This window comes from Neoarius graeffei, chromosome 23, assembly GCF_027579695.1.
Source record: "Neoarius graeffei isolate fNeoGra1 chromosome 23, fNeoGra1.pri, whole genome shotgun sequence".
Lineage (NCBI taxonomy): Eukaryota > Metazoa > Chordata > Actinopteri > Siluriformes > Ariidae > Neoarius > Neoarius graeffei.
In genome coordinates, this window is record NC_083591.1 from 10,266,478 (window position 1) to 10,289,821 (window position 23,344).

The window sequence follows — 23,344 nt, forward strand, 5'->3', positions numbered from 1 at the left end:
TATTTCACAGTTTGTGACGCTGCCAACAATCAGCCAGATCAGAGGCAAGAGTATGGGCAAAATTGATGTTTCTTTTAAAATCTGGAAATATCGTAACCGACCAGCCTCCCCTGTTTGAAAGGCTACCAGCCGCCACTGATTGCCATCTACAACTGCAGTGCCATCTGAGCTAAAGTGCTAAGACTCATTTTAAAAATAAGTAGATGCTTCCATTTAGAAAACATTTACTTTCAGGTAAACACAAATTGCAGCAGAATATCCAAATCTGTGTCAGAGGCTGAAGCAACACGTATCATGATTGTGTTTGTAGATCGCCATGTTTAAATTTAGCCAACATAATCAGCTTGTCTCACTAATTAGATCGAGTGTAGGCGTGTGTTCAAAACAAAACTCGATGCTTCCTTCCTGCTGATGTCCCAAACTTAGACTGTTCTTAATTATCTTCCCAGATTATGCTGTCGTGTTGGTGTGTAAAATTCAAGCTGAATGCCTCTATATACAGTGGCTTGCAAAAGTATTCATCCCCCATTGGTGTTTGTCTTGTTTTGTTGCATTCCAAGATGGAATTAAAATGGATTTTTGGAGGGTTAGCACCATTTGATTTACACAACATGCCTATCACTTTAAAGGTGCACATTGCTGTTTAATTGTGACACAAACAATAAGATGAAAAAACAAATCTGGAGCATGCATAGGTATTCAGCCCCTTTCGTATGAAACCCCTAAATAAGAGCTCCATCCATCATCTGTAACCGCTTATCCTGTGCAGGGTCGCAGGCAAGCTGGAGCCTATCCCAGCTGACTATGGGCAAGAGGCGGGGGTACACCCTGGACAAGTCGCCAGATCATCACAGGGCTGACACACAGACACAACCAAACATTCACAGCTACAGTCAATTTAGAGCCACCAATTAGCCTAACCTGCATTTCTTTGGACTGTGGGGGAAACCAGAGCAAACCCACGCAGACACGGGGAGAACATGCAAACTCCGCACAAAGACCCTCGCCGGCCACTGGGCTCAAACTCAGGACCTTCTTGCTGTGAGTAGACAGTGCTATCCACTACACCACTGTGCCGCCCTAAATAAGAGCTGGTCCAACCAATTCACTTCATAAGTCAGATAATTAGTTGATTAAGATCCACCTGTGTGCAATCAAAGTGTCACATGATCTGTCACATGATGTCTGTATAAATCAACCTGTTCTGGAAGGACCCGGACTCTGCTACACTACTAAACAAGCAACATGAAAACCAAGGAGCCTCCAAACAGGTCAGAGATAAAGTTGTGGAGAAGTATAGATCAGGGTTGGGTTATAAAAATATCCCAAACTTTGAATATCCCAGGGAGCACCATTAAATCCATTATAGCAAAATGGAAAGAATATGGCACCACTACAAACCTGACAAGAGAAGGCTACCCAACAAAACTCACAGACCGGGCAAGGAGGGCATTAATCAGAGATGCAACAAAGACACCAAAGATACCACTGAAGGAGCTGCAAAGATCCACAGTGGAGATGGGAGTATCTGTCCATAGGACCACTTTAAGCTGTACACTCCACAGAGCGGGGCTTTATGGAAGAGTGGTCAGAAAAAAAAAAAAAAAAAGTGTCATTGCTTTTAAAAAAAAAAAAAAAACATTTGGAGTTTGCCCAACAGCATGTGGCAGACTCCCCAAACACATGGAAGATGATTCTCTGGTCAAATGAGACAAAAATTGAACTTTTTGGCCATCGTGGAAAACGCCATGTGTGGCACAAACCCAACACTCTGAGAACACAACTCCTACAGTGAAGCATGGTAGTGGCAGCATCATGCTGTGGGGATGTTTTTCATCTGCAGGGACAGGAACGCTGGTCAAGACTGAAGGAAAGATGGATGGCACTAAATACAGGGCAATTCTGGAGGAAAACCTGTTTGAGTCGGCCAGAGATTTGAGACTGGGACGAAGGTTCACATTCCAGCAGGACAATGACCCTAAACATACTGCTAAAGCTACACTGGAGTGGTTTAAAAGGGAAACATTTACATATCTTGGAATGGCCTAGTCAAAGCCCAGACCCCAATCCAATTAAGAATCTTGGGCATGACTTGGAGATTGCTGTACACCAATGCAACCCGTTTAACTTGGAGTTGGAGCAGTTTTGCCTTGAGGAATGGGCAAAAATCCCAGTGGCTAGATGTGCTAAGCTAATAGAGACATACCCCAAGAGACTTGCAGCTGGAATTGCAGCAAAAGGTGGCTCTACAAAATAGACTTTTTTTTTTTTTGGGGGGGGGGAGAGATACCTATGCATGCTCCAGATTTGTTTTTTCATCTTAGTGTTTGTGTCACAAAAATTTTTCAAAGTGGTAGGCATGTTGTGTAAATCAAATGATGCTAACCCCCCAAAAAAATCAATTTTAATTCCAGCTTGTAATGTGAAAAAACCGGACAAACACCAAGGGGGGGTGAATACTTTTGCAAGACACTGTACAGTCCTTTACAACATGATCGATATTTATGATTCAACTCAATGTCAGTTTGGTCTTGAATGGTCAACCGCAGCTCAACATGATCAATTTTTGAATGTTATGAACAAACTCCAATGAGCAAGTCAGAATGTAAAGTCTGTCCTAAAGCATACAGAGAGAGTAGTTAGTTTCAAACTAGTGTGGTTTGCACTACATACATCCCCAAATCAGAAAAAGTTGGGACAGTATGTTCAAACTCATCTCATTATCTCTAGCCGCTTTATCCTGTTCTACAGGGTCGCAGGCAAGCTGGAGCCTATCCCAGCTGACTACGGGCGAAAGGCGGGGTACACCCTGGACAAGTCGCCAGGTCATCGCAGGGCTGACACATAGACACAGACAACCATTCACACTCACATTCACACCTACGGTCAATTTAGAGTCACCAGTTAACCTAACTTGCATGTCTTTGGACTGTGGGGGAAACCGGAGCACCCGGAGGAAACCCACGCGGACACGGGGACAACATGCAAACTCCGCACAGAAAGGCCCTCGCCGGCCACGGGGCTCGAACCCGGACCTTCTTGCTCTGAGGCGACAGCGCTAACCACTACACCACCGTGCCGCCCTAGGTTCAAACTGAAATTAAAATTTAAAATTATTTATAAATAATCTTTGACCTGTATTGCACTCAAAACAAGACAACAGCACACTATTTGACATTTTACCTCATGAATTTTATTGTTTTTTTTTTCAAAATAAACACATTAAAGGTTGGGACGGAAAAGCATTTACAATGTTGACATTCCTTCTCCCAACACTTAAAAGATGTTTAGGGACTGAAGAGACCAAGTGATGAAGCATTTCAAGTGTTATTTTGTCCCATTCTTCCTGCAAACAGGTCTTAAGGTATGCAAGAGTACGGGGTCATCATTGTCATATTATGCGTTCCAAAATTCACCACACGTTTTCTACTGGGGACAAGCACCCTCTTCTTCCACAGCCATGTCTTTGTAATGTGTGCAGGATGTGGTTGTTTGTCGTCTTGTTGAAACATGTCTGGAAAAGATTTCGTCTTGAAGATAGCATATGTTGCTCCAAAATCTCAATGTACATTTTTGCATTAATACTTCCATCACAGAAGTTACCTTTGCCAAGGGCACTGACAACCCCATATCATGACAGACCCTGGCTTTTGGACTTGTTGCTGGTAACAGACTGGATGGTCCTTTTCATTTTTGGTCTGGAGCACACGGCGTCCATTTCTTAAAAAAAAGAAGACCTGGAATACTGATTCATCTGACCGCACCACACATTTCCACTGTTGCCCCTTTTCCACCAAAGCAGTTCCAGGGCTGGTTCGGGGCCAGTGCTTAGTTTGGAACCGGGTTTTCTGTTTCCACTGACAAAGAACTGGCTCTGGGGCCAGAAAAACCGGTCCCAGGCTAGCACCAACTCTGCTGGGCCAGAGGAAAGAACCGCTTACGTCAGCGGGGGGCGGAGTTGTTAAGACCGACAACAATAAGACCGCGAAAGATCGCCATTTTTAAGCGACGAGAAGCAGCAGCTGTACAAACGCGAAGTCATCCATTATGATTATTGTTGCTGTTGTTGCTGCTGCTTCTGCTTCGATATTTGCGCCAAGGTTTATGCAAACGTAGCGACGTAACTGACGTATACAGCGACGTAATGACGTATACAACGACGTAACTGACGTATACAACGACGTAATGACGTGTCTTTTCTTAGCACCGTGAGCGATGGAAAAGCAAGCTGGTTCTCAGCTGGCTCGCAAGTTGAACGAGTTGTGAACCAGCACCAGCACCGGCTCTGAACCAGCCCTGGAACTGATTTGGTGGAAAAGGGGTAAGTGTGATGGTCCATCCCAGATGCCTCCGAGCCCAGAGAAGCTGACGGTGCTTCTGGACACATTAATATAAGGCTTCCTTTTTGCACAGTAAAGATTTAAGTGGCATTTGTGGATGCAACGCCGTATTGTAGGTGCTTGACAAAGGTTTATGAAAGTAATCCTGAGCCCATGTAGTTATATCAGCTATAGATGAATGACAGTCCTAGATACAGTGCCGTCTGAGAGCTCGGAGATCACGGGTGCTCAGCTTAGGCTTGCGCCCTTGCCCTTTACCCACCAAAATTCCACCAGCTTCCTTGAATCATTTAATGGTCTTATGTAACTGTAGAGGGTAAGATCTACAGCCAAATCTTTCATTGAGAAACATTGTTTTTAAACATTTCAATAATTTTCTCATGCATTTGTTGACAAACTGGAGATCCTCGACCCATCTTTCCTCCTCAAAGACTAGCCCTTTCCTGGAGACTGATTTTGTCCAAAATCATGATTACAATCACTTGTGGACATCACCTGTTCCAAATCACACCATTGTTTAAATGTTTTACCTCATTATTAGCCTTAAATTACCCCCTCTCAACTCTTTTGGAACGTGTTGCAGGTCTGAAACACAGGATTGGATGTATATTAAACAGTGAAATTAAGTTGACCAGACAAAACATGAAATATCTTGGGTTCATACCGTCTGCACTGAAATACAAGTCTCGGTAAATTTTGAAAATCGCTGCTTTCAGCCACGAGTTGACTGCAGACACTAGCCTGCAGGGTGAGAGCCGTAGCTAATTAATATTCAGAATAAAAGCAAGATTGATACAACAGCTCTATAAACAAGAAATTAATATCGAGTACGTGACACTTTTTATACAATATGGCCAAATGTGTATATTTTTGCTCCGCTAGTGGAAAAAAATCCAGAAGAAGCCACAGTCGCTTTATAGGACGTTGGCTAGCTGGCTATAATAATAATAATAATAATAATAATAATAATGTTAAATTTATAAAGCGCCTTTCAAGAAACCCAAGGACGCTTTACAATTATAGACAAGGGAAAAAATAAATTTTAAAAAAAGTCCACCAAGTAGGGTCAGGATGTAATTCCCGTGGTGTAGCAGCCACAGTCCCACCAAAAGGCGCACGAAAACGAGTCCCACATCTCCAGCACTGCCGCCGTGACGCCGTCAGCAACATCGCTTGAACACCACGCCATGGATCCACAAAGCGAGCACAGAAGCACCGACACCACCGAGCAACATCGCTCAGAGCATCACGCAAGCATTAAAGCACCACGCAAGCATTAAAGCACAGAGCGCTGGACAACCACGATGTAAAATGAGCAACGAGCTCACTGCAGTCCATAGCTGGGAGCACAGGCATCACCCACAGCGAACCAAGGCCTGGAGGGAACCGACGCCCAAAACTAGGTCCAGAGCTACACCACAACCAGCGGAAAAAACCTTCAAACAAACATCAAACTACACAAACACAGAAAAAAATAAATAAATGAAAATAGAAAAAGAAATAAAATAAAATAAAAAAAAGTTCTGGTGAGAAGCGGCAGCCAAAACGCGCACGATGTACTCTCAACCGGAAACGGGAAAAAAAAAAGTTAGCTCACGTTAATTTGTATATTCCCGTTAAAGGTGCTTCCGGTAAAATTGACATCGCTTCTTGCTTTTCCTCTTCATCTGATGAGCTTTCATATTTTAAGTTATATTCCTGAATATATTATTTGCCCTGCCTGCTGATGATGTTGCTAACTCTACTGTAGTAACCGCTTCAAACTAGGAAGTGAAATTTTACGTGGCAAACACAGATGAGTAGAGCGACGCACACAATGAAACATTATAGGAAATATAGGCGCTCTTGGAACCCCACTCGACCCATCAAATTAGTGGAAAGGAACTAACTGTTGTAGAACAGGAAATATTACATGTTTGTCAAATCACAGGGAAGCTGTTAACAGGGCCAGCTCACCCTTCTCAGCATCCTTTTTTTTTTTTGCATACGGGCCACTCCATGGATTGTGTGCGCTCACCTTGCTGAATACCGAGCCTTTACAAGAAAACTTGCGGGAATAAAAATGCAAGCCATTGTCGCATAAGATGACTGGGAGTCAAATATCAGCCTAGACGTATAAGGGACCAGGTATCGTGACTAACTCATTCTCGTCATTTGCGTGTTTTTCTCTGCGCGATGTTGCTACAACACCACACTAGCTGTGGAAGATCGTCAGCCTCAGTGAGTGGCAAGATTGAAGATTATCTACCTTTGATCAACTTTGTCAATTTTTTTTTTTAAAGATTATTTTTTGGGCTTTTTCCACCTTTATTGTATAGGACAGTGTAGAGACAGGAAATGAGCGGGAGAGAGACGGGGAGGGATCGGGAAATGACCCCGGGCCGGAACCGAACCCGGGTCCCCGGATCCATGGTATGGCGCCCCATCCACCCGAGCCACGACGCCCCCAACTTTGTTAATTTTGATGTGATGTTGGGTACCAAATAAGTAATTGTTTCTTATCCGTTCTGGACATGCTCATGTAACAATACCTGCAGCCATAAACAGAGTGCAGCCGAAAGATGTTAAAATGCAACTACTTTGATAAAATATTTTCAATTTCACCTTACAATTTATGATCTATGGTCCAGGATGCTGCCACATTGTTATGAATGGTTTTTCAAACAGAACACCATGGAATACGCACTGAAAACGGTGACTCACTACTGAGCACAGAGGTTGATCTAGTAAGGGTGAGCTGGTCCCTTTAACGTCCATCTGTTTTCATGCACTTCAAGTTAGTTAGATTTTTTTTTTATTGTTTTACAATAAAGTGGACTAGCTTGGACCCTCGGTTAACAAATTTAAAGGAGACCTGAAGTCCTTTTTTAAACTTGCTTTATTTCTTAATTAACGTGTTATTCAATTACGTTTTCGGTTCTAGTAACCTTATATCGTGACTCGTATTGGCAACTAACTGCAATTAAATATTATACTTATCGGCCTATTCGGTTTTTAGTCATGTTGAATTTGGTTCACGGTAGGCGTCGCTTATCCGTGCAATCTTCACGAGACTTCGAAGCGTGAAGTGTCAGCCAGGTGTCGGCGCTGCCATTTTGAAAACTGTTTTCCAAAGAAATATTGCAGAAAAACGAGTTTAAATGACGATTACTGCCTACTTTTTTCAAACTTTCCTGATCGCTATCAACACAAACAAAACTTCCGGCTTGATTACGTCAGCATTCGAAAGAGGGCGCGCGCATCTTTTGACAACGTTGGCCACTTGGATTTCCGCTGTACGTTTTACTTCCGTCCTACGATGTCTCGCACAGGTCTCGAAGAATCTGGTTTACGGCCATTGCTTTGACATATGGACTGATCTATTACATAACATATTTCAAAACACTCAACTTGCTATAGCAGTGACAAAACAGCGATCAGAAATGCATTCCTATATTTAATAAAATGAGATAAATAGAATTCTCTCATCTCATTATCTGTAGCCGCTTTATCCTGTTCTACAGGGTCGCAGGCAAGCTGGAGCCTATCCCAGCCGACTACGGGCGAAAGGCAGGGTACACCCTGGACAAGTCGCCAGGTCATCACAGGGCTGACACTTGCCTGCGACCCTGTAGAACAGGATAAAGCGGCTAGAGATAATGAGATGAGATGAAAAAAATTTGCCTTCAGTTCTCCTTTAAAGGACCCATGGCATGGTGGTTTGTTGATGCTTTAAACGGGCTCGTGGAGGTTTCCGGATGTTATATCCGCAGCCTTTCTCGAAATGAACCCTCGGCACGTAGATATAGCCTCCTGGGAGAAAGCCCCATTTCAGCGCTTTTCCCAGTGCGTCGTTTTGCTAATGAGAAGCAGGAGGCGGGGAAGGGTAGAGGGTGGGGGCGGGTCTTATCAATATTCATGACATGTAAACGTGTTACCTCTGATTGGCTAACAGCACTGTGACGCTACCTCCAGTGGGTCAGAACAAGCGGATGTGGGTGTCTTACTATGGTGAGAGAGAAGGAACAAACCACGAAGGGAAAAATACCGCGCGCTGACGTCATTAAGGTGCGACGCGAGGAAATAAAATAAATTCAACAAATGTTTGGGTTTTTACTGAACAAACAAACAAATAAAATGAACGAGTGACTTAAAAAAAAAAAAGAACGTGGGTGTCTTTGTAAAAACTGCTTTGATTGGCTATTATAAAACAGAGCATGCTGCATGCTTTTTGGTTTTGTAGCGCAGAGTACCTGGCTAACTGCAGGAAGCGGTTAGCTGCACAGCTAATGTAGCCATTGCAAGGCTAACGTGGCACCGATTTTAAAACACGGCAAAACGACCAGTTATACACTTACTTGTTCGGTGTTTGAGGCTGATGCGGCAGGGATGCTTGGTACGGACCCAGGCTTCAGTGACAGTTGATGTGCAAAACCTGCCCTGTACTGTCCCAAGTTATGGAAACATTCATCAGTAAAATAGTTCCGACAAACATACACCGTCTTAGGTAGACTCGACGGCGTATTATTGAAGTAAATAAAATTAAGCCACTGCGTCTTCAGGGGCTCTCCCGTCGGCAGTAAAAACAGACTCCTTTCTGTGTTGTCACATCCATGTACAGCACAACTTCCATGTTTCGCTCGCTTAGGTGATGCCATGTTGTTGTGTCCTCTATGGTCTCCTCACTACAACTGGGCGGGCAATCTATACGGTGGGTGGGAATCCGGGGGGGGGATCATCTCCCTTGCTGACGTCAGCAAGGGAAGAGCTTCTCAACGCGCCATTTTGACGCGCCATTCTCAAATATTGGGCATAGTTTGGTTTACACATTATGAAATTTCTAGCCACTGGGGTGACTTAAGAAGGTCAGAGGAACTCATTTTAACGTTAAAAAACCTCAGAAAGTGAAAATTTCATGCCATGGGACCTTTAACAGCACTTTAGTAAGAAACCATAACAATGAATATAACTGAGGTGTGTTTTACAGGTCAGGTGAAATTTTTAAACCCAGGGTAAAATTTTTTAACCCGGTTCATAATTTGCTACTTGTATTGGAGAGACGTACTATATCTAGGGTTAATTTTTGGGTTAGGATTTGGGAAGACTTTGCATTTTAAACTACTTGATGTAATCAGACTGGACTCCTGAATAAATTCAAAATATATAATCACTCCTTCCATCACTGGTCTAGTGGTTAAGGTACTGGTTTAAAATTCAGAAGGTTCCAAGTTTGAATCCAGGTTAAGACTTTTTTTAAAATGCTAATTCGGTAGATAGGAATAGGTAGACAGACAGACGAGAGGAAATACGAGGTAGATGTAGACAGAGAGGAAGTGGATGGAAGAGAGACAAAATAAAGTGATGGGAAAACCCCTTTTAAGAATCTTAGATAATCCAACATTGGCAATTATGAACTAGGTTTAAAAAAAAAATAAAAATTAACCCGGGTCCAAAAATAGATCACCGAGGTTGAAATTTTTTGACCTGTAACATGTGCAAACTTAATCCACATTTAAATCTGCTGAACAACAACTCCTACTAAGTAGTAGCACCTTGTACCCACCAGGAGGTAGGTACAAGTTTTTATTTTTTAAAGCTAGACTGCCTTTCAGATTTTTTTCAAATGTAGGTCATAAAAAGAACTTTCCCGACACCCAGTTATTTTTGTTTAGTGGACTGAAAGCTACCGAATTCGAATCACAGACTTCCAATTTTATTATTTTTTTTAATAGAACAATTAATGAATTTATCTCCACGTGGCCCTAAATTCTCCACTATTTTTTCCTGCTTCACCATGACCCAATTCAAGATACTACGTCATGCATGGTATGGTGGGCTTTCCCCGTTTGCGCAAGGCATTGTGGGATACAACTTTGAAACAGGAGAGAACAATGGTGGATGTGAGTGTGCGAATGAAACGTGAAAGACCGACTACAGTAACGAAAAGCGAGAAAAGACGTTATGTTATACACGAAGGACAGGAAACGCAGGACCAAGCTAATAAATATCAGCGGTCAGCGAGCACTTCGGTGTGATCAGCTGTTCGTTTAGCGACAGAATGATGGAACTGTCAGTGCATGGTCAAAGGTAAACTAGTAGATGGCAGTAATGCAACACTGTAAAACCCAAAAGAAGAAGAAGGTGGTGGTAAACCTGCGCATGCGCACACGCGGACTTCCTCCGTCTGCCTGACTGCGCAAAGTGAGCGATTTCATGCACATTATTTGCTAGGGAATCTGCTCAAATTAAATAACTTCCCAGCCAGAAAATGGCCTGGTTTTTTTTTTTTTTAGATATTACAGAATACATCACAATGACCAAATTTTAGAGGGAACTAAATTTCACCGATTTTATGAAATCGAAAGGCCGTCTAGTTTTAACTGTCGTTAGGTGCAACCATTAATTTTCTTCATAGTTTGTAAACTCCAAAGTATTGCCTATTTACATTCAAACTAGACTACGTTAACGTGCTGGTGCACTCACTGGTTTAAAGGAATAAGAGTCATGATCTTACAGTGCTCTGTTGAAGTATGCTGAGATGTAGCGATGTGGTGCGGCAGCTACAGCAAAATTACTGCTTCCAGTGTCCACCAGGATATTCAGCTGAAAGCACACAAAAACATGAGCATGGTAAATATAATGAATGATTTCCTGAATCGAGTCCCGCCCTGTGATTCACACCCTCAGGAAAGTTCACAGAGTGAAACTAGAACCACAGACTTTACAAAAAGATTAAGAATACTAACCGTCACTCCAACAGCACGGGGATTAAGTGTTTGCATGGGTACCAATACTTGTAATGACAGCTGCGTGTCGAGGAGATATGAAGGAAAAACGGTTGACACTTTGATTTTAATTTATTAAATATAAATGAGTAAGACTCTTCTCATTTACACACAACACAGGCTTACCAGCCTTGTAAAGACCTTCCATGGACATCATCAATACAGCTAATTAATCCTATGTTGCATCTAAATCTAAATTAATCTCAGGAACCAAAAAGAAATTGTGTGGATCTTTTTGATTTCAAATAAAAGCTGCAGGGTTTTTTTGGGAAAAAAAAAAAAATCCTCATGAGGGCCAGGCAAATGTCCCCACAAATTCAAAACTTTTAGATATTCCTATCCTTTTGGAGACATTTGATCCCTGCCAAGATATAAAAACATGCCCACACACACACACATGGGTAATGATCTAAACCCTGCTCAAATTTTCCAACACACTAACCATCAAGCTACTGTGAAAATCCCATTCAGGGACTCTGCTGGCACAGCCTCTCTCTCTCTACACACACACACAAACACATATGCTCCCGTTTTGGCAGACGCGTACAAGCAAGCTGCAGCAGTCAGAATAATGTTGTCTGAGCACCAGCTCAACGAGGGAGAACTAATGAGATAACGGAGCAGTGCCATCTTGCCGAGTGGGCAGAGGGGCCATTACAGACATTCCTCATCGTTAACTCCATCATAATAAACCTACTGACTCGGATGCTCCACTACGCCGCCAACATCTCCCATTGTCCCATTTCAAATCAGTTAAGCTCTTCAATGCCGCCATTCATTTTAATGGCTTATTATCTCAAATCAAGCCATACAGAGAGGGAAAATAAAAATGCTGATTTTATTCAAGCAACTGAGGTGACGTAATGATGAACATTTGTTTATCTACAGTGTCTTCATAAATTACTTTTATAACCCTGCAGCTATTTGCTTATGTTGTGTGTGTGTGTGCGGGGTTTAATTACTTTACTCAATTTTCACAGTTGTTGAAGTGAAACCACTATGTGAAAGGAAACTTTTAAGAGGTACTGGGGAATCTAGAAAGTGCAAAGTACATTCTTTCACCTAATATGCGTGTTTGAGCCAATTAAAGAATTTAATCCTGTATTCATTCATTTCCTACTTTTTCCAGGCTGAACTTTACATAGAAAATGTTCCGGTTGCGATCCACATGCACTCACGTTTAACAAGTGCTCTGTGTTTTGAGTTGTTAATTTGCCCATACACTAGCAGCAACTTAGGCTACATCCACACGACAACGGCAACGAGATTTTATTTTAAAAAAATATCGCGTCCACATGGGCAACGGATCAGTAAAATATCAGGTATGTATGGCAACGCAACGCTTGCTGAAAACGATGCAATACACATGCCACACCTCTACGTGCGCTGTAAGACGGTCCCATCGGAGACACCAGAACAATAGAAGAAGTAGGACGCATGCGCATAAACCCCTTCTTCTACCCGGCGTGAAGTACTCACAGGAACAAGCACACAACAACAAGATGGCTGCGACTACGCGAGGAAATCGTGCCTTGTGTGTACAAATTAGTTTTATTAGTGTTCATAGTTTTATATAACTTAATTTTCTTAGTGTGTGTGAACATTTTGAAAAGCAGTCTTATCCAATAAAAAAAAAAGAAATTCAAGAAATGGTTCAGTTACTTGTTTATTTAAAAGAAAAGCTGCATACAAAAGTGAATGCAATGCAGTGGTTCATACAAAACAGCGAGAGTGCTGCTTGTTCTAGTCATGTGGTTGTGACGTCATCGTAAACAAATCTGTTCTACTCATCCAGACGACTTCGCAATGGCGCCGTTGCCAGATTTTTCCACTCTGGAACCCGTTCTCAAGAAATATCGTTTTGGGGCACCCAAAACGCCGGTGCCGTGTGGACGCCAGGCCGAAACGATAAACAACTTTATCAGATTCACCTGAATCCGTTGCCGTGTGGACAGGGCCTTAATTTCTTGTCACTGCAGCACGTCCTCCTTTTTTTAATAGCAGGATTCTTAATTGAATGGTCTTCTTTTTCCTAATTTATCAATAGTAACATAACACTTGAGGTTAATAGTTAATCATCTTTTACATAGATTTACACATATTCAAGTGCATGAGTATGATATAAAAGTTCTTCTGAGTTTATGGTACTTTCATGGACATTAATTTCTTGTGTAAAAGCTCCCTAAAAATGATTTATGAATAAATCTGTTTATAAGAAATGAAGTCCAAGGCCCTCAGACACTGTGCTCTGTAACTCCTTCAGAGTGACTGTTGGCCTCACTGTTGCTTCCCTCACCAATTGCGGTTTCTTAGTTGTGTGTGAAGTTTTGAGGGATGGCCTTGTCTCGTTTGTGCTTGGGTGGTATGACACAACGTCCGCTTTCTAACTATTGATCCAACAATCGTGAGTTTATTGGGATGGCCAACCTCAATTTAGCCTCAATATCCCAAGTTAGAAAATTCTCTTACCCATTACCGAACAGTTTCTTCAACTGAGGTGGTTTTTGTCCCAAAAAATGAGAGCCTTTTTAATATTTCAAAAGTGAAGGCCACTTAAGTCAACGGTGTTCTCGTTAAGCTGACTTTCATCTGGAGCTTCCAAGAACCTGGAGGTTAAAAACTGTTATACAAGCAGCATTTTGTCCGTTTTTGATTTTCTTTGAAATACTGATTAATAATAAATTTTGACTTTTCAAGAAAATTCGCTATTCAAGAGAACATGAGTCAGCAATATAAAAAAAAAAAAAAAAAAAAAAAAAAAAAAAAAAAGACAGACAGGAATAACACACGTATTGATCATTTGTTATGCGGGAAAAACCTGTTAAATTCCAGGAAGATGGAAAACTTCTACAAAGCACTGTATACGAATGCCAATAGTTTCCTTCTGCCTACCTAGAAGCAATCTTTGTTTATCACATGTACTCAAGCACCGTGAAATTCCTCCTCTGCATCCATCTGAAGCAGTGAACACACACATAAATACACAAGTGAACAATTAGCACACACACACACACATATACCCAGAGCAATGGCCAGCTATGCTACAGCACCCACCCAGGGAGCAGTTGGGGGTTAGGTAATCAAACCAGCAACCCTTTGGGTCTCAAGGCTGCTTCTCTAACCTTCAGGCTCATCAGGCTCGAAAAGGTTACAAAACCATCCCTAAAGCTTTTGGACTCCACCAATCCACAGTCAGACAGATTGTGTACAAATGGAGGAAATTCAAGACCATTGTTACCCTCCCCAGGAGTGGTCGACCAACAAAGATCACTCCAAGAGCAAGGCGTGTAATAGTCGGCGAGGTCACAAAGGACCCCAGGGTAACTTCTAAGCAACTGAAGGCCTCTCTCACATTGGCTAATGTTAATGTTCATGAGTCCACCATCAGGAGAACACTGAACAACAATGGTGTGCATGGCAGGGTTGCAAGGAGAAAGCCACTGCTCTCCAAAAAGAACATTGCTGCTCGTCTGCAGTTTGCTAAAGATCACGTGGACAAGCCAGAAGGCTATTGGAAAAATGTTTTGTGGACGGATGAGACCAAAATAGAAATTTTTGGTTTAAATGAGAAGTGTTATGTTTGGAGAAAGGAAAACACTGCATTCTAGCATAAAGAACCTTAGTCCATCTCTGAAACATGGTGGTGGTATCATCATGGTTTGGGCCTGTTTTGCTGCATCTGGGACAGGATGGCTTGCCATCATTGATGGAACAATGAATTCTGAATTCTACCAGCAAATTCTAAAGGAAAATGTCAGGACATCTGTCCATGAACTGAGCCTCAAGAGAAGGTGGGTCATGCAGCAAGACAGCGACCCTAAGCACACAATTCGTTCTACCAAAGAATGGTTAAAGAAGAATAAAGTGAATGTTTTGGAATGGCCAAGTCAAAGTCCTGACCTTAATCCAATCGAAATGTTGTGGAAGGACCTGAAGCGAGCAGTTCATGTGAGGAAACCCACCAACATCCCAGAGTTGAAGCTGTTCTGTATTGAGGAACAGGCTAAAATTCCTCCAAGCCGGTGTGCAGGACTGATCAACAGTTACCGGAAACGTTTAGTTGCAGTTATTGCTGCACAAGGGGGTCACACCAGACACTGAAAGCAAAGGTTCACATATTTTTGCCACTCACAGATATGTAATATTGGATCATTTTCCTCAATAAATAAATGAGCAAGTATAATATTTTTGTCTCATTTGTTTAACTGGGTTCTCTTTATCTACTTTTAGGACTTGTGTGAAAATCTGATGATGTTTTAGGTCATATTTATGCAGAAATATAGATAATTCTAAAGGGTTCACAAACTTTCAAGCACCACTGTATGGTCTACAAAAAGCACGTCCACTCAAAGTCAGGAGAAATTAGTATTCGAGGACACAGGATTAAACTTGCAACTTGTAACAAGATTTGCATATACAGCCCTAAAATCTAGCTTCTCTTGGTTGGCATCTTCCTTACTTGCCTACCCGATGCTCCTCCGATCCCCCTCCCTTCCTCTCCCCTTCATCCTCCCACTCCAGTGCTTTGCACGTTAGGCTAATCGGCCCGCATCAAGATGCCTTGGCTAATTGGCAGGCACTCTCTGTTACCATGCACGCATCTGCTACCTGTTTGTTACAATTAGCAGATGTGAGCCACTTCAGCCATCGCCTCAGCGGACCTCGACAGATTCAACAATTAGTGCCTTGTTTAAAAAGCCTGGTGTCAATTAACATAAGTACTGTTAATTACATATCCATTGAGGATCTTGGATTGGGTTTTAAACACTCGCATCATTCAGGTCAGCGTGCTTAGTCATCTAAGGAGGAGATGAGAAGCATCTGGATAATGAAGATTTCACACACAGCAGCACAGGCGGAACAGTCACCATATCATGATACACTCGAAGTGCATTCACATGACTGGGAGATCATAAGATTGAACACATCATGTGTTAGCCTGCTGGAATGAACTCATGGTCTTGAGGAATGACGGGCTGGGAAGACGAGGAAAAGGAAGAGGGAATGACTTTCCCCGTTTCCTCACTTTGTGGCAAAGGGAACATTATTTTGCTGTATTCTATATTCGTTTTATTACCTCCGCCAAGGAGGTTATGTTTTCGGTAGCGTGGTTTGTTTGTTGGTTTGTCTGTTAGCAACATTACGGAAAAAGTTATGAACGGATTGTTCTGAAATTTTTTCCAGAGGTGTGACTGGGCACAAGTAACAATCCATTAAATTTTGGCGGTGATCCGGATCACCTTCTGGATCCCGGATTTTTTTTTAAATGATTATTGGCGGAGGTCTGCGCTCTCGGAGTGCTTTTCTGGTTTTATATATAGTTTCTCTCAATTCATCAGCTTCAAAAAGACATTTCAAAACATGATTGTGTAGAATTTTAAGTGTCAATTCAAATCAACCACAATGTAACAAAGACCGTTTATTTTCTTTTAAAAAGGGAATATATTACTGATCCTAGTTATTTCAACATTTTTCAAATGATTCATGGAGTCAGTTTCCCCTCCACTCTCAGATTACTTTCCACCAATTTTGTGCTTACACACAGTATACTTTCCAAGATTAGCATTTATGAATAGATATTTGTTTTGTATATAGGACTGCATGATTTTTGACGAAGTAGGAATCATGATATTCCGCCTTATGCTTGAGATCATAACGCTTACTTGCGATTCTTTTACAAATTTCTAAGGAACAACGTGCATATTTAAAGTGATACAATTTTATTTTTTTGCCATTAACCTACGCACAGTAATCCATAATAACAATGTGAAGCCGCGTTTCAAAATTTTTTAGAACAATACAGTATATTAGGGATCAACATTAAGGACTGCCCGATTGCCCGGGGCAAGTGAAACATGCATTCGGGCAAGTGGGATATGTTCCCGACATACCCGACAGAGTAAATTGGAATGACATTACGAACTCGCACCACAAAAATGAGGCTTTTTGATCTTTTATTTCAGTTCCTAAAAGCGTCCCTCACTACATCACCATTATGTCTTGGCTGTTTTCTTAATCTCGGTTTCATTTACTGCTTTGCAAGTTATTTTATATCCTCCCACTGGTGTAGTATGGTACGCGTACTGTTTATAGACCCCTTGTGCATGATGTCACGCATCATGTGATAATTACAGCTGGGGTCAGACAGACACCGTCTTTCATGCAAGCAAGGCTTAATCTGTCTTCAATATGGTTAATTTTTGCGCAGTTTTCGCTTGTTCAAACAGAGAAATAGATAAAAGGCGTTACCGTCTCCCCGCTATCAAGAAAAATGTTAAATAGAAGCAAATACTTCAAGAACAACAAGGAAATGAGTGGTTAAAGAATACGAGGAAAGGAGCTCAGCCTGAAAACTCCAGAGAAATTCACGATTGTATTTAAAATGTATTTTACAAAAACAAAGTCGGAAGTAAGGATGGAAGGGTGTGCTTAAGAATCTTGTTTTATTTTTTTGTGATCCCATTCGAGTCAGCGTCTTCATGAAAGTGTTGGATTTTCTTACAAGTGAAGCCACTTCCTTATTCAACACAGGAAACCCAGATTGGTTTCAAACTCAGGCATATTTAAAAAAAAAAAAAAAAAAACCCTCAACAAGGAGCAACATGCACAAATTCTGAAACAACAGAACAGATTAATACCAGAGAGAGCTGGAGCTTTGTTTCTGTTATCAGAAGAACACAGCACTGTGCAATATATATATATTTATTTATTTATTTTGTTATCCACCTATAGGTTTATTTAATCAAGTAATTAATTAATTAAAAAAAAACAAAAAAAACGCTGCTTCATGACAGACTGGCTGCACTGATTCAGTTACAGGTTGCCACATCTGTATAAAACACCCACAACCTACACACTAAACAATTTTAAACTCAAAATTTTAGTGTGTGTGTAAATAAATAAATATATATATATATATATATATATATATATATATATATATATATATATATATATATCTTATCTGTCATGACGCAGCTCTGTTTTTTTGTTTTGTTTTTTTTAAACCTAGAGGTAGATGATAAAAAAAAAATATATGAGTGATTCCACGCTTATGGGTACTGAAATGGGGACATGAACTTATTTTTATAAATTCACCTAAAACCATTTCTTTTTTTTTACCATCAGGTCACAAAACATGTAATCTTTAATGAATGATATGTTAAAAGATAACTTTAATTTTCTGAGATGTAATAAAAACATATCTATATGCCAAAGTCAGAACGTAACAGAAGTGTTGTGGACATATATATTCTCAATTTTAACAATGTAGAATTACTTTTTGAAACATAGGAAGGTGATGTTTTAGCAAATATAATTAATAAACATGTGTAGTAGAATAAACATACACATTCTTTCAATAAGATTAACATGGTATAGAGCTAGATTGTAATTAATTTGTAACAGACACGAGATGGACAATCGTAACAGAAGTAATGTAACAGACATCATTTTGGAACTCATAGGCTTGACTTTGGCATATAAATGTTTTTATTACATCTCAGAAAATTAAAGTTATCTTTTAACATATCATTCATTAAAGATTACACATGTTTTGTGACCTGATGGTAAAAAAAGAAATGGTTTTAGGTGAATAAGTTCATGTCCCCATTTCAGTACCCATAAGCGTGGAATCACTCATATATAAATAATTCTCAAACACAGTACTGTTCAAAAGTCTTGGCACCCTATTGTTTTCTTCATACAAACTTTGCTATAGATTTCAATTTTATGATTTCTACATTGAGTAATGAACCTACAGTCTGAGAGAATTCTACACAAACACACTGAACTTTACAACAGTTGCATGCATGTGAAATGGAAATAAGTCGACAAAGGCAGGAAAAACTAACCAATAACCAAACTTAATAATAAACTTAATCAATAACCAAGCTTCAACTCAACGTGTGATCATTTTTTGTTGCAATTCACAACTATTCTATGTTTTTCCTGAAAAAAAAAAGTAGTACTCACAAAATAGGGGGCAAGTGGAAATTTCCCCCCACTTTCCCCCCAGGGCAAGTGGGTTTAAAAGTTAATGTCAAGCCCTGTATATATTAAAAAAAAGTGTACAGATCCCTGTTAAAATTTTGAAGTAGAAAATGAAACCAAGATAAATCATGCCAGATCTTTCTTCTATTTTTAATGTGATATAGCAACCAACAAAATTTAAGTGAAAAATGGATAGAAATGTTTTAGGTAAAGCCATGGTCCACAAAGCATGTATGGGAGCTCGTTACTGAGAGGTACTGATCAAGAGACGGGAACATTTTTTTTTCTAAAACATTAGATATACCATGGAATCTATGGAAGTGGAGAAAACGGGGATCCACAGTGACATTACAAAGAACAGTCCTTCCCTCCATAATAGACAAAAGCACAAGACAAAGCCTTATCAGGGAGGCTGCCAAGAGACCAACAACAACATTAAATAAGCATCAGGAAAATCTGGCAAGTACTGGTCACTCCTTGCATGTGACAATCTCTCTTACTGTTGTGTTTTGTTGAAGTCTGTTCAAAAATCTCATTCATCTCATCTCATTATCTCTAGCCGTTTTATCCTGTCCTACAGGGTCGCAGGCAAGCTGGAGCCTATCCCAGCTGACTACGGGCGAAAGGCGGGGTACACCCTGGACAAGTCGCCAGGTCATCACAGGGCTGACACATAGACACAGACAACCATTCACACTCACATTCACGCCTACGGTCAATTTAGGTGGTGTTTACATTAGACCGTATCCGTCTCGTTTTCGTCGCGGATGCACTGTCCGTTCACATTAAAATGCCGGGAAACGACTCCACAGGCGGAACAACTTGAATCCGCCAGGGCCCACGTATTCAATCCATTAAGTATCTGATCCGGTGCTGTGTAAACATTGAGGAACGAGGATACGCTGTGCTGAGCTCTAGCTGACGTCGTCATTGGACAACGTCACTGTGACATCCACCTTCCTGATTCGCTGGCGTTGGTCATGCCACGTTGGTCATGTGACGCGACTGCTGAAAAACGGCGCGGACTTTCACTTCCTGCTATTTGTCCCGAATCACTGCTCATGCGCTATACTCGCGCGCTCTGTGAGCTGCACAGGGCCGGAGTGCGCACCCTCCAGAGGGCACTCGCTGTTCAGGGCGGAGTGATTTGGAGCGCAGGATGCCTGCGGAGCCGAGCGTATCCGTGTATTGGCGTTGCTGTGTGCACGCGAATCGTTTTAAAAACGTTAATCTGATGATCCGCTGATACAGTCTAATGTAAACACCACCTTAGAGTCACCAGTTAACCTAACCTGCGTGTCTTTGGACTGTGGGGGAAACCGGAGCACCCGGAGGAAACCCACGCGGACACGGGGAGTACATGCAAACTCCGCACAGAAAGGCCCTCGCCGGCCACGGGGCTCGAACCCGGACCTTCTTGCTGTGAGGCGACAGCGCTAACCACTACACCACGTGCCGCCCCTGTTCAAAAAATCATCTGCCTAAAATTTGCCAAAACATAGTCGCCATGTGGCCAAACCATTTAGCAAAATGTTTTATGGCTTGATAAAACCAAGGTAAAATTTTTTGGACATGATTCTAAAAGATATCTTTGGCACAAAAACAAGACTGCTCATCACCCAAAGAACACCAAACCTACAGTGAAGCATGGCGATGGCAGCATCATCATCCTTCACAAAACTTTAAAGTTGCCCTAAAATCTGGTTACTTAGCAGGATATTACTATATAGAAACAGAAAATCTATGCTGCTGTCTGCTCCGTGAGTGTTTTCCTTTTGTCTATATATATTCTACATTGATGCAGTGTTTTTGTGCTCTCTTATGAGCAGCACAATGGATTTACACTCTAGGTCCTTATTGTGTTTTTATCCTTGGTGCCGTGTTGTAGATATTTTAAAGTGCGTATCCTGGACCAATTTCGGTTTTTTTTTTTTTTTTTATATGAAAGTATGTCCCTTTACATACTCATCCAGAAGGGTAATTTTGCACAAGGCCATCTGTCTACAGGGCAATTCCATGTAAATGTCAACCTCACCATGCAAAAATAAAGCAACATGTAATACATCAAAACCACTCCGGGAGATATCGCCTAGGCCTGTATTTTACAGATGTGAATAAGTTGAACCAATTTGTCACAAGAATTGTTCCCTTCGCCTTAATATGTCAGTCTTTCTTTCTTATAATGTAAAACCCAAGCTAAAATCAACTTTGATCATGTACAATTCTATATTATTGCCACAAGCCACAGAAATGTATGCTAAAATCCACAAAACAGCAAAACAATAGCCATCCTAAATATTATTTAAGAACTTTGATAGTTTTAGCTGATATTTAGAGAGTTTTTCAAAGGGTTATGGTGGTTAAATTGCTGATTTTCTAAACACATGCCATGTCTATTTCAGACGCGTCACGTCCATAACGGAATTTCGTCACATCCATAACGCTGACTTTTCCTATCAAAACTCTGCATGAAATACAAAATATTTTAAACAAAGATTTTTTAATATTCACCTTGGACCCCTCTATCAAATGGATATCTCCATTTCGACATTAGGTTTACAATTTCACAGAGTTTGATAAAAACGTACAGTCACCCAAGAAAAGTGATACTTTTTCTGTCACATCCATAACGCATCTTTTATTGGCATTTTCTGGCATGCCCTAGATGTACTATGGGAATTGTTCTTGTTCTATCACTTCTCCAGTATGGTACAGCTTTAAAATATGCAACACCTGTTTAAATACTGGGAGACAATAAAACATGCACTGGGTCATTTGTTGCCATTTTGAGTTCAAGTGTCACGTCCATAACGCTGGAATTGCTCTACAGCAGAAAAAATAAAACGCATCCGGAAAAATCCCAAGGGAGTCTGGAGCCAGATTCGTGACGTCACCTACAGAAGCGCCAGCAGGCTGCGAGAGCTTGCACGGATTCAGTGCACAGCCTGTGTAGACCAAGCTTAGCAGCTAGCGATTTTGCATTGAAATATGGAATTGTCACGTGAGCGCAATGTTACTTCACCTTTGGATGAAGAATATAATGAGATGTCAGAATTATTTCTTACCCTGGCAACAGTCAACTTGTAAATTGCCTATTTTCTTGTTTTTTTTTCTTGGCTCTGCTTGGTCCTCGGCTTCAAGGGCCTCAGTGGACGCAGCACTTCGCCTTCTGTCAGAGGAGACGAACACGGCTGGCTCCTTTGGTGACGCGGACAGATGGAGATGGTGTTGCTTTGGGCATTCTGACAGATGGAACTGCATCTTTTTTCAGATCAAGTTGCCTCTCGAAGCCCATTTCCCACTGCAAATAGTTCTCAAAAGTCGTCGGGCCTTGTGAAGTGAGCACCGCAAATAATGCTGTAGTCTGTAGCATGTAGCCAATTTTTCCGGGTGCCTCGCACGAAGCGCTCCCATTTCTCTCATTGTCCGGTCTTTTGGAAAACAATGAGTACTAATCCCATCAACATTGGTGTTGCTACACCCTCCTATGATACATCTGTTAACCATTTTAATAATTACGTGATAATGCTGAAGAAGTTTGCAGAAAACCACCAGGTCGTTTTCTCATAAACAAACCAGCGCTGACATAGGATTCAGAAGGAGGCGTCCCGCACGTGACGTCGCGAAAATCAATGTTTCCCGGGAAATCCAAATGGCAAGTTTTTTCAGAGGCGGACCAATTCGCCTCAAATGGCTTGATTTCAACTAAATGTTTCTGGTATTGTACAAGGTAAAAAAAATATTGCACAAAATGCAGAATGTTACAGATATTTGACCAAAGTTTAATATAAAACAGGAGAATTACATTGATCTTGCTCCTGAATTTACCCGTGATATGCACTTTAATCATCAAATAACCTATTGGACCACAAGTAATCAATCCTCTCAAAAAAGTGCATACACTGTAAAAAAAAAAAAAAAAAAATAGTTGAGAATACTTGAAATTTCAAGGCAACCGTCTGCATTAAGAATTTTATGTTTTGCCAACGATGTGCCCATGATAATCCAAACTATGATAAAACTGTTATCTTTATTAAGAATTCTTAATTAAGTCAATTTTCAATTCCTCATTCTGCCAACATAGATTTCTCTTTTTGCTGAACAGTGGCATTCACAGTAGTGCAAAAAGGCAATTGAGGTTATCACAATTTTTTTTTTTTAGATTTTTTTGGGGCTTTTTTCACCTCTATTTGGATAGGACAGCGTAGAGACAGGAAATGAGCGGGAGAGAGAGAGACGGGGAGGGAT

General features: G+C 41.0%; 1 protein-coding gene across 1 annotated transcript in view; it reads right to left on the reverse strand.

Annotated features, from left to right (window-relative positions):
* Positions 1 to 23,344, reverse strand: part of bace2 (beta-secretase 2) — a 59,104-nt gene that overhangs the window by 30,794 nt on the left and 4,966 nt on the right. The window contains exon 2 of the mRNA XM_060905738.1: positions 10,834 to 10,922. Coding sequence (XP_060761721.1) covers positions 10,834 to 10,922 — 89 coding nt within the window. The remainder of the gene's footprint in view (positions 1 to 10,833; positions 10,923 to 23,344) is intronic.